This window comes from Prionailurus viverrinus, chromosome E3 (genome assembly GCF_022837055.1).
Source record: "Prionailurus viverrinus isolate Anna chromosome E3, UM_Priviv_1.0, whole genome shotgun sequence".
Taxonomy (NCBI): domain Eukaryota; kingdom Metazoa; phylum Chordata; class Mammalia; order Carnivora; family Felidae; genus Prionailurus; species Prionailurus viverrinus.
In genome coordinates, this window is record NC_062576.1 from 25,287,124 (window position 1) to 25,299,844 (window position 12,721).

The window sequence follows — 12,721 nt, forward strand, 5'->3', positions numbered from 1 at the left end:
ACATATACACATAAAAGTATATACCCATACAATTTCTTGTATAGTAGGTTGTATACACATGTGTGTATGCTTACTCTTTTTCCTCCAAACTTTGAAAGAGAACTCTTCCTTAGCTCATCCTGGTAACTGTTAAAAGGACTTCAGATGATGGGGCTTCTCCATCAAGTCCATGAATAGGTCTGGTTCCTGAAGGGACAGGATACAAGGATGTTGGGAATGTCTGATGAGCAGGAGCTGGTCCTCTCTGGCGGTCTGCAGATATGTCTCTGCCCTCCCAGTCTCGCCCAGAAAATTGTCGCAACCTACCGTCTGTGCTCGGAGCAGCTGTCCTCACAGCATCACTATGACTATGGCATGCGTGCAGTCAAGTCTGTGCTCACTGCTGCTGGCAACCTGAAGCTCAAGTATCCCGAGGAGGATGAGAGTGTTCTGTTGCTCCGGGCCTTGCTTGATGTCAACCTGGCCAAGTTCTTGGCTCAAGATGTCCCTCTGTTTCAGGTATGCAGTGCTTTGGGACCTTGGCCAAGTGCTGGGACTCAGTTTCTGAAGATGAACTATTTCTCTGGCACCCTCTCCATCTCCAGCCAGCACTCCCACCACCAGATACCCTCCCCCAAAAGTTAGATAATGTGATAGCACTATCCCTGTCTAGTTCCTGGTTTAAAAATTTTTTAATGTTTTTATTATTTATTTTTGTGAAGGGGTGGGAGGGTTAGAGAGTGAGGAAGACACAGAATCCCAAGCAGGCTCCAGGCTCAGAGCTGGCAGCCCAGAGCCCGGCATGGGGCTCAAACTCATGAACCGTGAGATCATGACCTTAGCCCAAGTCGGATGCCCAACTGTCTGAGCCACCCAGGCTCCCCTAGTTCCTGATTTTAATAAAAATGATTTCACTGATAGAATAATATCTGCCATTGGTTTGGGGTAGGTTTTTTTTTTAACCAAATGTAATTTTCCTTTGTAATTATTCTAATTCCTCTCTTCCTTATCAGGCTGTGAGCTCCATAGAGACAGAAATTATGACTATCTAATTCATTCCTAGTACAATAACTGGAAGATAATACAGACTTATTAAATATTTGAGGGCTTTTTAAATTATTTGGGAGGGAAATCATATTTTACAGATTGTGTTGGAATTTGCAATTGTTGGATGAGTTTTGGCATAGAAAAATGAGGTTTGGAGTTTTACAAAGACTTCTGCTGTCTGTGAATCTCATTTTCAGAAAATGTCGAGGTCATACCCCCTGAAAATTCACCCTTTCCATCTTCTCTCGAATTCTTGTTAACAGGGAATTATATCAGATTTGTTTCCTGGAGTTGTTCTTCCAAAGCCAGACTATGAAGTTTTTATGGAAGTGCTGAATGAGAACATCAAAAAGATGAAACTCCAGCCGGTACCTTGGTTTATTGGGAAAATTATCCAGGTTGGTTCCCTGTATCTATATGAGAATACACGTGTTTTTCTATTCGCTGAAGTCAGGAATTAGAATTGTGGTTGATTGGAGCAGAGTGATGGCAGCCACAGGAGCCAAAATAGAAATGGAAGTGCCTTCAGGTCTCATTTCCAGGAATTGAAGTTAAAATCCAATGTTTTTCCTCTGACCATCTTCTTTGGGGTTCCTTTTTTTAAATTTGGGGATGAAACAAAACCTTTGGGGGCACTGGGCTTGAACTAGTCAGGACCTTATCAGTTTCCAGTGACAGAAACCCAACTCAAACTGCCTTAGTCAACAAAAGGGAGTCTGTTCACTTACCTAACTTGAAAAACTCAGATGTGTGTTGGCCTTAGGAACAGCAGGATCCAGGAAACTTTCTCTTCATTTCTGGGCTCTGTCTCTGAGCTAAAACTTCATTCTTAGTTGGATTTCCAGCAGCCTCAGACTTAGATTGTCCCAGGTTCAAGCCCAGAAGGAAAAAGAGCATTGCTCTCCAAATGGCTTCAGTAAAGGTCTCAGGATTAACTTTGAATTGTGCTGGTAAAGTCACAAAACCACCCTGGAATCACTTACAAGGAAGATCATTTATATTTTGCAGCATGGGCCTGGCTTGGAAAATACCGTTTATCTGTTGAGAGTTCTAATCAAGTCAGAACTGCATTTAGGCCTCAAAAAAGGAAGTTTCCAATTGAAGTGCAGGGTGCTAAGATGACTGCTGTTTCCCTTTCCCCTTTAAAAGCAAATAGAGGGGTGCTTGGGTAGCTCAGTTTGTTGAGGGTCAGATTCTTGATTTCATCCCAGGCCATGATCTCATGGTTTGATTCATGAGATCAAGCCCCAAGTAAGGTTCTGCACTGACAGTGAAGAATCTGCTTGGAATTCTCTTACCCTCTCCCTCTCCCTCTCCCTCTCCCTCTCCCTCTCCCTCTCCCTCTCCCTCCCTCTCTCTCTCTCTCTCTGTGTCTCTCTGCCCCTCCCCAGCTCACACACAAACACACTCTTTCTCTCTCTCTTGTTTTTTTTAAGTTTTAAAAAGTGTTTATTCTTGAAAGAGAGAGAGAGACAGAGCATGAGTACGGGAGGGGCAGAGAGAGAGAGAGGGACACAGAATCTGAAACAGGCTCCAGGCTCAGAGCTGTCCACACAGAGCCCAACACGGGGCTCAAACTCACGAGCTTGAGATCATGACCTGAGCCGAAGTTGGATGCTTAACTGACTGAGTCACCCAGGTGCCCCTCCCTTTCTCTTAAAATAAATAAATAAACATTAAAAAAATGAAAAATAGAAGCAAATAGAAATGGCCTAATGAAAAAAATTGAGGCATTAAACTTAGACAGTCATGTGTGCAAATGATGGCTTCACCACTGATGAGTGTGGGCAAGTTACGTAACCTCTCTGGGGCTCAGCATTCCTACCACTAGAAGGTAGTTCATGATACCTGAGTGCATTAAATGAAATAATTTATGTAAGTCACTCAATGCTTAACCCATGGGTAGGTGCAGAGCAAATAGAAGGTCCCATTCCTTAAACATATGAGACATACACATGTATTTATTCACCCCAAAGGTATTTAAACTACAAATCATAAAAAGGACCACAGTTCACCAGGGGTTGAAGGGACTATGGAAATCCCCTTTTAGTCCCTCGTTCCTCACTGACATCTGACTGACTTGTAGCTCTGGAAGGTTTGCAATGATTAACTGTTTATATGTCTCCTCCCAGATCTACGAGATGATGCTGGTGAGACATGGCTATATGATTGTTGGAGACCCCATGGGTGGCAAGACCTGTGCTTATAAAGTGTTGGCTGCAGCTCTGGGTGATTTATACGCAGGTAAAGCTCACATCCCTGGCTTCCTGGGAGCACAGAACTCCCCAGTCAGTTGGCTGGCTCCATGGAGATAATGCCAGGCTATTAGTTTTGCCATCCCTGGATTGTGACATCAGAGCCAGAAATAGCACATGGCACACAGATGTCTGCAGGCAGAAAATAAAGGGGGGTGGGGTGGGAGCTTCTAACAGGAATTTTATATGCCTGTCATTAAGTGCAGGAATTTTCTCAGATTTCTCAAATGCTGAATAGGGGCTTCTCCAAAGGTTTCCCAATGAGAGAGAGAAACTCCTATCAGTGTCCTGAACAAATTATTTTAAAAGCTGATTATTGCATGGTTTCTTTTCTTCTCCTTTTTTCCTTTTTTCCTTTTATCCCTTTTCCCCTTCTCTTTCCTTTGCTTCCCTTTCCCTTTTTTTCCCTTTTTTTCTCCTCCCTACCTTCTTTCCCTCCTTCTTTCCTTTCCCTCTTCCCCTTCCTTACTGCTATTTAATGTAGAACATAAGATCTCAGACTTTTGAGTCAGATCCAGACCTTGGACCGGTGATTAAACCTCTCTCAGCCTCTACTTTTTCAGCTGTGAAATGGGATTGTTGCGCAAATTAAGTGAGATTATGCAGGAAAGTAATCCAGCACAGTTTCTGATCAACAAATGGAAGCTGTGTTTATTGCCAGAGAAAGAGTTTTGGGGTTTTTTTCTTTTATAAAACGTAAGCCTATTGTTTTGAAAAACAATGCCTTGTATTTATACAATCCCTTCCAGTAATTCAACATATTTTTTTTCTTTTTGTAACATTTTTATGTTTATTTTTGAGAGAGAGAGAGAGATAGAGAATGAGAGAATGAACTGGGGAGAGGGAGAGAGGGAATCCCAAGCAGGCTCCACGCTGTCAGCACAGAGCCTGAACATGGGGCTCAATCCCACAAACCATGAGATCATGACCCGAGCTGAAATCAAGAGTTGGCTGCTTAACTGACGGACATATTTTTTTCTAATAATTTTTGATGATTGAGTTGCTGTTGGATTTTTGAGGCTTTTGTTTTGGGGACTAACTTGGCCCTAGTAACTAATTAGGGCCTAGTAACTAAGCATTTCAAACTTACTATTTTCAACATTTGCATACAGTTTAGGAAACTAAATGAGAAAAGAGGCTATCCCATCATTTTTGCCTTGGGATTCTGCAGAAATGGTTCTTTATTTAGCTCATGGTTCAAGCATTCCAACTTTTCCTTACTTTGAAGGATCATATAAAAGTGTGATTATTTTCTGTTATTGAATGCATCTGATGTGCCATCTATCAGCCTGTGCATTCCGGTTGGGTCCTTGTACTCTCATGGTGTGAATTTCTCAGCGGATACTTGTTGAGCAGCTAAAGAAGAGGTGTCAGGGCTAAACTAGTCCTTCAGATAGAGAAAAGAAAAGTAGTCAATATTTTCCAGAATCATTTACATGTCTGCTATTCCTTCATTTCAAGTCAAAGCCAAGGTTCTTAGGGTAGCTGTGACAGTCAGGTACATAAAGACACTTGATAACATGGACCTCTCTCCCTTACTGCTTGAGTTCATTTAGACCCAGACAGATTTCTTTAGATCTGACCAGAACATTTGCCCTGTTTGAAATGAGACTCAGAAGAAAATTTGGTGAGAAACTAGTGGGCATAATAACCTAATAATTTAAGTCATTGCCCATCCAGATATCCTAACCTTTATAAGAACTGAGTACAAATTTTATAAGGACTCTGCATGGATGACATAATCATAAAGGTTGGTTGGCCTTTGAGGTGGCATTGTCTCTTGTCTAATGTTCTGGTCTCTCCAGAGCCTTTGTAACTCATGTTGAACCTTCTTGCTCAGCCAAAGAGATGGAAGAATTTGCTGTGGAGTATTTGATCATCAACCCCAAGGCCATCACCATGGGGCAGCTCTATGGGTGCTTTGACCAAGTGAGCCATGAATGGACAGATGGTGTCCTAGCCAATGTTTTCCGGGAGCAAGCATCTTCAATGTCTGATGAACGCAAATGGATTATATTTGATGGGCCAGTAGATGCTGTTTGGATCGAAAATATGAACACAGTTCTGGATGACAATAAAAAGGTACCTACTGAGTCTCATATCTCTTTTATATAGGTAGGTTATAAATTCTCTTTTTCAAGTGAGTAATTGACCCAAACTATATAATACATACATTTGTTACATGAAGAATAAATGCCCCACAAGAAATTTAAGTTTATGAATTATGCTTTTATTTGTACTTGTAGGTAAGCTCTGTCTGTTTAGGGATAATGTTGCATCATGGTTAAAAGCATTGGTGTTGGCATCATATTGGACCACTAGCTCTACAACTGAGCTTTTGTACTGGGCAAGTCACATAACTTCTCTGAATCTCAATTTCCACATTTGTAAAAAGGTAGTAATAAAATAGGGATATTGACAATTAAATAAGATAGCATGTACAAAGTCACTGATATATGGAATGTATTTGGTTATCCATTACGGTATATTTAAAGACTCAAAATAGCCATTTACTTTGCTCATGATATTGTGGATTAGAAATTTTGGAAGGGGTCAGCTGGGCTCAGCTAATCATTGTGATGTCAGCTAGGGCAGCCATGGATGGAGGATCCACAACCAAGGTGGCTTCCTCACTCAGTGTCTGGGGCTCATTCCTCCTTGGCCTGTCTCTCTCTTTCTTTCTCTTCAGATGACATCTCATCCTCCAAGCATCTCCACATGTGTCAGGTGTCTCACTTAGTGGTCTTGGGTAGTGATAGTTCTTACATGGTGGTTAATTTCCCAAAAGGCAGGAAGTGAAAGTTTCCAGGAAATTAAGAGCTGTGCTTGGAACTGGCATAGCATCACTTTCTCTGAATTCTAGCAGTTGAAGAAGTCACTGGGCCTACTCAGATTCAAGGGAGTGGAGAAAGAGACTCCACTTCTTGATGGAGCAGGGCAAGGTCACATTGCAACAGCATTCATGTGATGGAAGCTACTGCTACAGCAGTCTTTGGAAAATATATTCTGCCACATTTATATATTGGCTAAAGACTTGGACTCTGGAGCCAGACAGGCTGTGTTCCAATCCTGCATAGCCGCTTACCAGTTGTATAAACTCAGGCAAGCTATTTAGTCTCTCTGTGTCTCAGCTGTATCATCTGTAAAGGGGGACTGTTAATTAGGAAGATTAGATAAGTTAATATTTTCAAAATGCTTCTGATAGCACCTATCATATAAGTGCTATTTTACTATATGTTAAAATGAAATAAAAATTTTTTAAGATAGCTAAATGGATTTATTTATTTTTTTTGTATTTGAATCACTTTCAAATTATGTTTTTTTTTAATATATGAAATTTATTGTCAAATTGGTTTCCATACAACACCTAGTGCTCATCCCAAAAGATGCCCTCTTCAATACCCATCACCTACCCTCCCCTCCCTCCCACCCCCCATCAATCCTCAGTTTGTTCTCAGTTTTTAAGAGTCTCTTATGTTTTGGCTCTCTCCCACTCTAACCTTTTTTTTTTTTCCCTTCCCCTCCCCCCATAGCTTTCTGTTAAGTTTCTCAGGATCCACATAAAAGTGAAAACATATGGTATCTGTCTTTCTCTGTATGGCTTATTTCACTTAGCATCACACTCTCTAGTTCCGTCCACGTTGCTACAAAGGGCCATTATTTCATTCTTTCTCATTGCCACGTAGTACTCCATTGTGTATATAAACCACAATTTCTTTATCCATTCATCAGTTGATGGACATTTAGGCTCTTGCCACAATTTGGCTATTGTTGAGAGTGCTGCTATAAACATTGGGGTGCAAGTGCCCCTATGCATCAGTACTCCTGTATCCCTTGGGTAAATTCCTAGCAGTGCTACTGCTGGGTCATAGGATAGGTCTACTTTTAATTTTTTGAGGAACCTCTGCACTGTTTTCCAGAGTGGCTGCACCAGTTTGCATTCCCACCAACAGTGCAAGAGGGTTCCCATTTCTCCACATCTTTGCCAGCATTTATAGTTCATTTTGACCACTCTGACTGGTGTGAGGTGATATCTGAGTGTGGTTTTGATTTGTATTTCCCTGATGAGGAGCGATGTTGAGCGTCTTTTCATGTGCCTGTTGGCCATTGGGATGTCTTCTTTAGAGAAGTGTCTATTCATGTTTTCTGCCCATTTCTTCACTGGATTATTTGTTTTTTGAGTGTGGAGTTTGGTGATTTCTTTATAGATTTTGGATACTAGCCCTTTGTCTGATATGTCATTTGCAAATATCTTTTCCCATTCTGTTGGTTGCCTTTTAGTTTTGTTGATTGTTTCCTTTGCTGTGCAGAAGCTTTTTATCTTCATGAAGTCCCAATAGTTCATTTTTGCTTTTAATTCCCTTGCCTTTGGGGATGTGTCAAGTAAGAAATTGCTGTGGCTGAGGTCAGAGAGGTTTTTCCCTGCTTTCTCCTCTAGGGTTTTGATGGTTTCCTGTCTCACATTCAGGTCCTTTATCCATTTTGAGTTTAATTTTGTGAATGGTGTAAGAAAGTGGTCTAGTTTCATTCTTCTGCATGTTGCTGTCCAGTTCTCCCAGCACCATTTGTTAAAGAGACTGTCTTTTTTTCCATTGGATATTCTTTCCTGCTTTGTCAAAGATGAGTTGGCCATACTTTTGTGGGTCTAGTTCTGGGGTTTCTATTTTATTCCACTGGTCTATGTGTCTGTTTTTGTGCCAATACCATGCTGTCTTGATGATTACAGCTTTGTAGTAGAGGCTAAAGTCTAGGATTGTGATGCCTCCCGCTTTGGTCTTCTTCAAAATTACTTTGGCTATTCGGGGCCTTTTGTGGTTCCATATGAATTTTAGGATTGCTTGTTCTAGCTTCGAGAAGAATGCTGGTGCAATTTGGATTGGGATTGCATTGAATGTGTAGATATCTTTGGGTAGTATTGACATTTTAATAATATTTATTCTTCCAACCCACGAGCATGGAATGTTTTTCCATTTCTTTATATCTTCTTCAATTTCCTTCATAAGCTTTCTATAGTTTTCAGCATACAGATCCTTTACATCTTTGGTTAGATTTATCCCTAGGTATTGTATGCTTCTTGGTGCAATTGTGAATGGGATCAGTTTCTTTATTTGTCTTTCTGTTGCTTCATTATTAGTGTATAAGAATGCAACTGATTTCTGTACATAGATTTTGTATCCTGCAACTTTGCTGATTTCATGTATTAGTTCTAGCAGACTTTTGGTGGAGTCTATCAGGTTTTCCATGTATAATATCATGTCATCTGCAAAAAGTGAAAGCTTGACTTCATCTTTGCCAACTTTGATGCTTTGATTTCCTTTTGTTGTCTGATTGCTGATGCTAGCACTTCCAACACTATGTTAAACAACAGTGGTGAGAGTGGACATCCCTGTCGTGTTCCTGATCTCAGGGAAAAAACTCTCAGTTTTTCCTCATTGAGGATGATATTAGCTGTGGGCTTTTCATAAATGGCTTTTATGATGTTTAAGTATGTTCCTTCTATCCCAACTTTCTCAAGGATTTTTATTAAGAAAGGATGCGAATTTTGTCAAATGCTTTTTCTGCATCGATTGACAGGATTATATGGTTCTTATCTTTTCTTTTATTAATGTGATATATCACATTGATTGATTTGCGAATGTTGAACCAGCCCTGCATCCCAAGAATGAATCCCACTTGATCATGGTGAATAATTCTTTTTATAAGCCGTTGAATTCGATTTGCTAGTATCTTGTTGAGAATTTTTGTATCCATATTCATCAGGGATATTGGCCTGTAGTTCTCTTTTTTTACTGGGTCTCTGTCTGGTTTAGGAATCAAAGTAATACTGGCTTCATAGAATGAGTCTGGAAGTTTTCCTTCCCTTTCTGTTTTTTGGAATAGCTTGAGAAGGATAGGTATTATCTCTGCATTAAATGTCTGGTAGAATTCCCCAGGGAAGCCATCTGGTCCTGGACTCTTATTTGTTGGGAGATTTTTGATAACTGATTCAGTTTCTTCCCTGGTTATGGGTCTGTTCAAGCTTTCTATTTCCTCCTGTTTGAGTTTCGGAAGTGTGTGGGTGTTTAGGAATTTGTCCATTTCTTCCAGGTTGTCCAGTTTGTTGGCATATAATTTTTCCTAGTATTCCCTGATAATTGCTTGTATTTCTGAGGGATTGGTTGTAATAATTCCATTTTCATTCATGATTTTATCTATTTGGGTCATCTCCCTTTGCTTTTTGAGAAGCCTGGCTAGAGGTTTACCAATTGTGTTTATTTTTTCAAAAACCTAACTTCTTGGTTTCATTGATCTGCTCTACAGTTTTTTTAGATTCAATATTGTTTATTTCTGCTCTGATCTTTATTATTTCTCTTCTTCTGCTGGGTTTGGGGTGTCTTTGCTGTTCTGCTTCTATTTCCTTTAGGTGTGCTGTTAGATTTTGTATTTGGGATTTTTCTTGTTTCTTGAGATAGGCCTGGATTGCAATGTATTTTCCTCTCAGGACTGCCTTCGCTGCATCCCAAAGCATTTGGATTGTTGTATTTTCATTTTCGTTTATTTCCATATATTTTTTAAATTTATTCTCCAATTGCCTGGTTGACCCATTCCTTCTTTAGTAGGGTGTTCTTTAACCTCCATGCTTTTCGAGGTTTTCCAGACTTTTTCCTGTGGTTGATTTCAAGCTTCATCGCATTGTGGTCTGAAAGTATGCATGGTATGATCTCAATTCTTGTATACTTATGAAGGGCTCTTTTGTGACCCAGTATGTGATCTATCTTGGAGAATGTTCCATGTGCACTCGAGAAGAAAGTATATTCTGTTGCTTTGGGATGCAGAGTTCTAAATATATCTGTCAAGTCCATCTGATCCAATGTATCATTCAGGGCCCTTGTTTCTTTATTGACCGTGTGTCTAGATGATCTATCCATTGTTTTAAGTGGGGTATTAAAGTCCCCTGCAATTACCACATTCTTGTCAATAAGGTTGCTTATGTTTGTGAGTAATTGTTTTACATATTTGGGGGCTCCTGTATTTGGCACATAGACATTTATAATTGTTAGTTCTTCTTCATGGATAGACCCTGTAATTATTATATAATGCCCTTCTTGATTTCTTGTTACAGCCTTTAATTTAAAGTCTAGTTTGTCTGATATAAGTATGGATACTCCAGCTTTCTTTTGACTTCCAGTAGCATGATAGATAGTTCTGCATACCCTCACTTTCAATCTGAAGGTGTCCTCAGGTCTAAAATGAGTCTCTTGTAGACAGAAAATAGATGGGTCTTGTTTTTTTTATCCATTGTGATACCCTATGTCTTCTGGCTGCAGCATTTAGTCCATTTACATTCAGTGTTATTATAGAAAGATATGGGTTTAGAGTCATTGTGATGTCTGTAGGTTTCATGCTTGTAGCGATGTCTCTGGTACTTTGTCTCACAGGATCCCCCTTAGGATCTCTTGTAGGGCTGGTTTAGTGGTGATGAAAAATGAAATGAAATTTATCACCATTTTAAGGAAGTTTCTATACTGAATATACATGATTATTGAATCAAAATATACTTTCCTACTACATTTAAATTTCACAAGACTATGAGTGAGTCATGCTCAATGGAAGGCCTAATTATCCAAATTACACACATACGCTAATTATAATATGTGCATAATTTTGATTACATAACATACAAAAATTGAAATGTTATATTATATAGGCTATGTGATATAAACTAATTGTACAAATGTATTTGTTGGTTTTGAGATAAGAAGTATAAAGAGTTATAAACCATGAATTCCTGATGGCTCTTCCTGTCACTGGGTGTAAATCAAACTACCGTCAGAGGTATGGGTCTCTTTTACTTTTCTTGATATTCAGAGATGATACTGCTGGTGGTGTCAGCCCCATAATGGCTATTGACCTTCTTGGGGATGCATGTAGTGACCTGATTCTAGTGACCTGTTTCCAGGTGTGGGCCAGGTAATGTACAAAGAACTTTTAAGCACAACTTTGAATGAACAGCAGGGAGTAATGGGGTTTCCTCTTTGCCACTGAGAGACCGAAGCCTCAGGCAATCTCAAGTGAGACTTAAAGATCTCACTTGAACCCATGTTGGCAAATAGGAAGTACCACTTCTTTGTACGTACACTGAGTCTCCCCCGTGTGTTTGAACTACTTTCTACAGGGACATACCCTCTAAACACTAGGATTTCCAATGGTCTTTCCTTCCATTCCAGAAAGGATTTGTGGAGATGTTCTTGTCCCTGTAGACTTACACCAGTTCATGGGAGATCCCAAAAGGAGTCCTTCATGGGAAACTTGAGCAAATAAAACAGGAGAAAGGTGTGCAGTTACATCTATATTAAATGCTAAGGAAGGAACCATGAAACTTGATGTAGTCTGATAACTTCTTGATCCTTCATCTAAGGCTGCAATTCATTGACTCTCTGACCTCACTATTTAAAATCACCTGGCCCTGGCTGAGCATTTTCCAGCCTCCTCTTCTACTTAATTATTTTCCAAAGCACTTTCATCATGTTATATGCCATGTATTTTATCATCTGTTTCCTCCCAGCAGGATGTAAATCCCAAGAGCACAGGGATTTTTGTCTGTTTTATTCTACATATCTAGAACAGTGCCTGATGCATATAGTTAGTGCTCAAGAAGTACTGAATGAATTTAAACCATCTCTGTCTCCACTGAAGCCTTTCACTTGCAGATAGAATTTAACCCCTTTGCCTGCCCTCCACTCCTCTGCTTTGCCCTTTCAGCTGTGTTTAATGAGTGGAGAGATTATCCAGATGAGCCCCAAGATGAGTCTGATCTTCGAGCCAGCGGATCTGGAGCAGGCCTCGCCAGCCACTGTAAGCAGGTCAGTCAGCCTCATACTGGCACCCTGAGGGAATTGTATGTATATACCCATCTTCTTTATCCATTCATCTATGAATTGCTTCCACAATACGGCTATTGTAAATAATGGTGCAATATGGATAGGGGTGCATGTATCCCTTTGAATTAGTGTTTTTGTAACAAACTGTAATATCACTCAAAATAAATAAATTATACTGACCTATAACTCTATGGATAAATCTTATTAACTATAAAATCTTAGCAATGTTATGTATAAAAATAAGCACACAATAGTATATATAGTGCAGTGTCTCCATTTAAACTGCTAAAAACAACTAACATAAATAAATTTACATTATAGGAGCATATAGAAATACTATAAAACTATATAAGAAAGAAAGAAATCAAGAGACAGGTGACCATGAAATTCAAGATAATGAGTTACATCAGGTGGAGAAAGCCATGGGTATAGGATAAGGGAGACCAAATGGGTTAGATGAAAGTTATTGTCAAGATCCTAGCTTCTGTCTGGGTGGTGGGTTCATGGATACTCATTAAATTATTGAAAACCCTTAACTAAGAAATAAGAAAGGCCCTGCATGGGCTACTGATAGTGTGC

General features: G+C 39.7%; 1 protein-coding gene across 5 annotated transcripts in view; it reads left to right on the top strand.

Annotated features, from left to right (window-relative positions):
• The window catches only part of DNAH3 (dynein axonemal heavy chain 3), a 170,856-nt gene that overhangs the window by 82,588 nt on the left and 75,547 nt on the right, over window positions 1-12,721 (top strand). For all 5 annotated transcript variants that reach the window (XR_007147732.1, XM_047838156.1, XM_047838154.1 and 2 more), the window contains 5 exons: window positions 279-498; window positions 1,290-1,424; window positions 3,159-3,270; window positions 5,122-5,363; window positions 12,024-12,124. Coding sequence is in view for 4 of the 5 variants with exons in the window: in XM_047838156.1 (XP_047694112.1) it covers window positions 279-498; window positions 1,290-1,424; window positions 3,159-3,270; window positions 5,122-5,363; window positions 12,024-12,124 (810 nt within the window). In the remaining variant the exon portion in view is untranslated. The remainder of the gene's footprint in view (window positions 1-278; window positions 499-1,289; window positions 1,425-3,158; window positions 3,271-5,121; window positions 5,364-12,023; window positions 12,125-12,721) is intronic.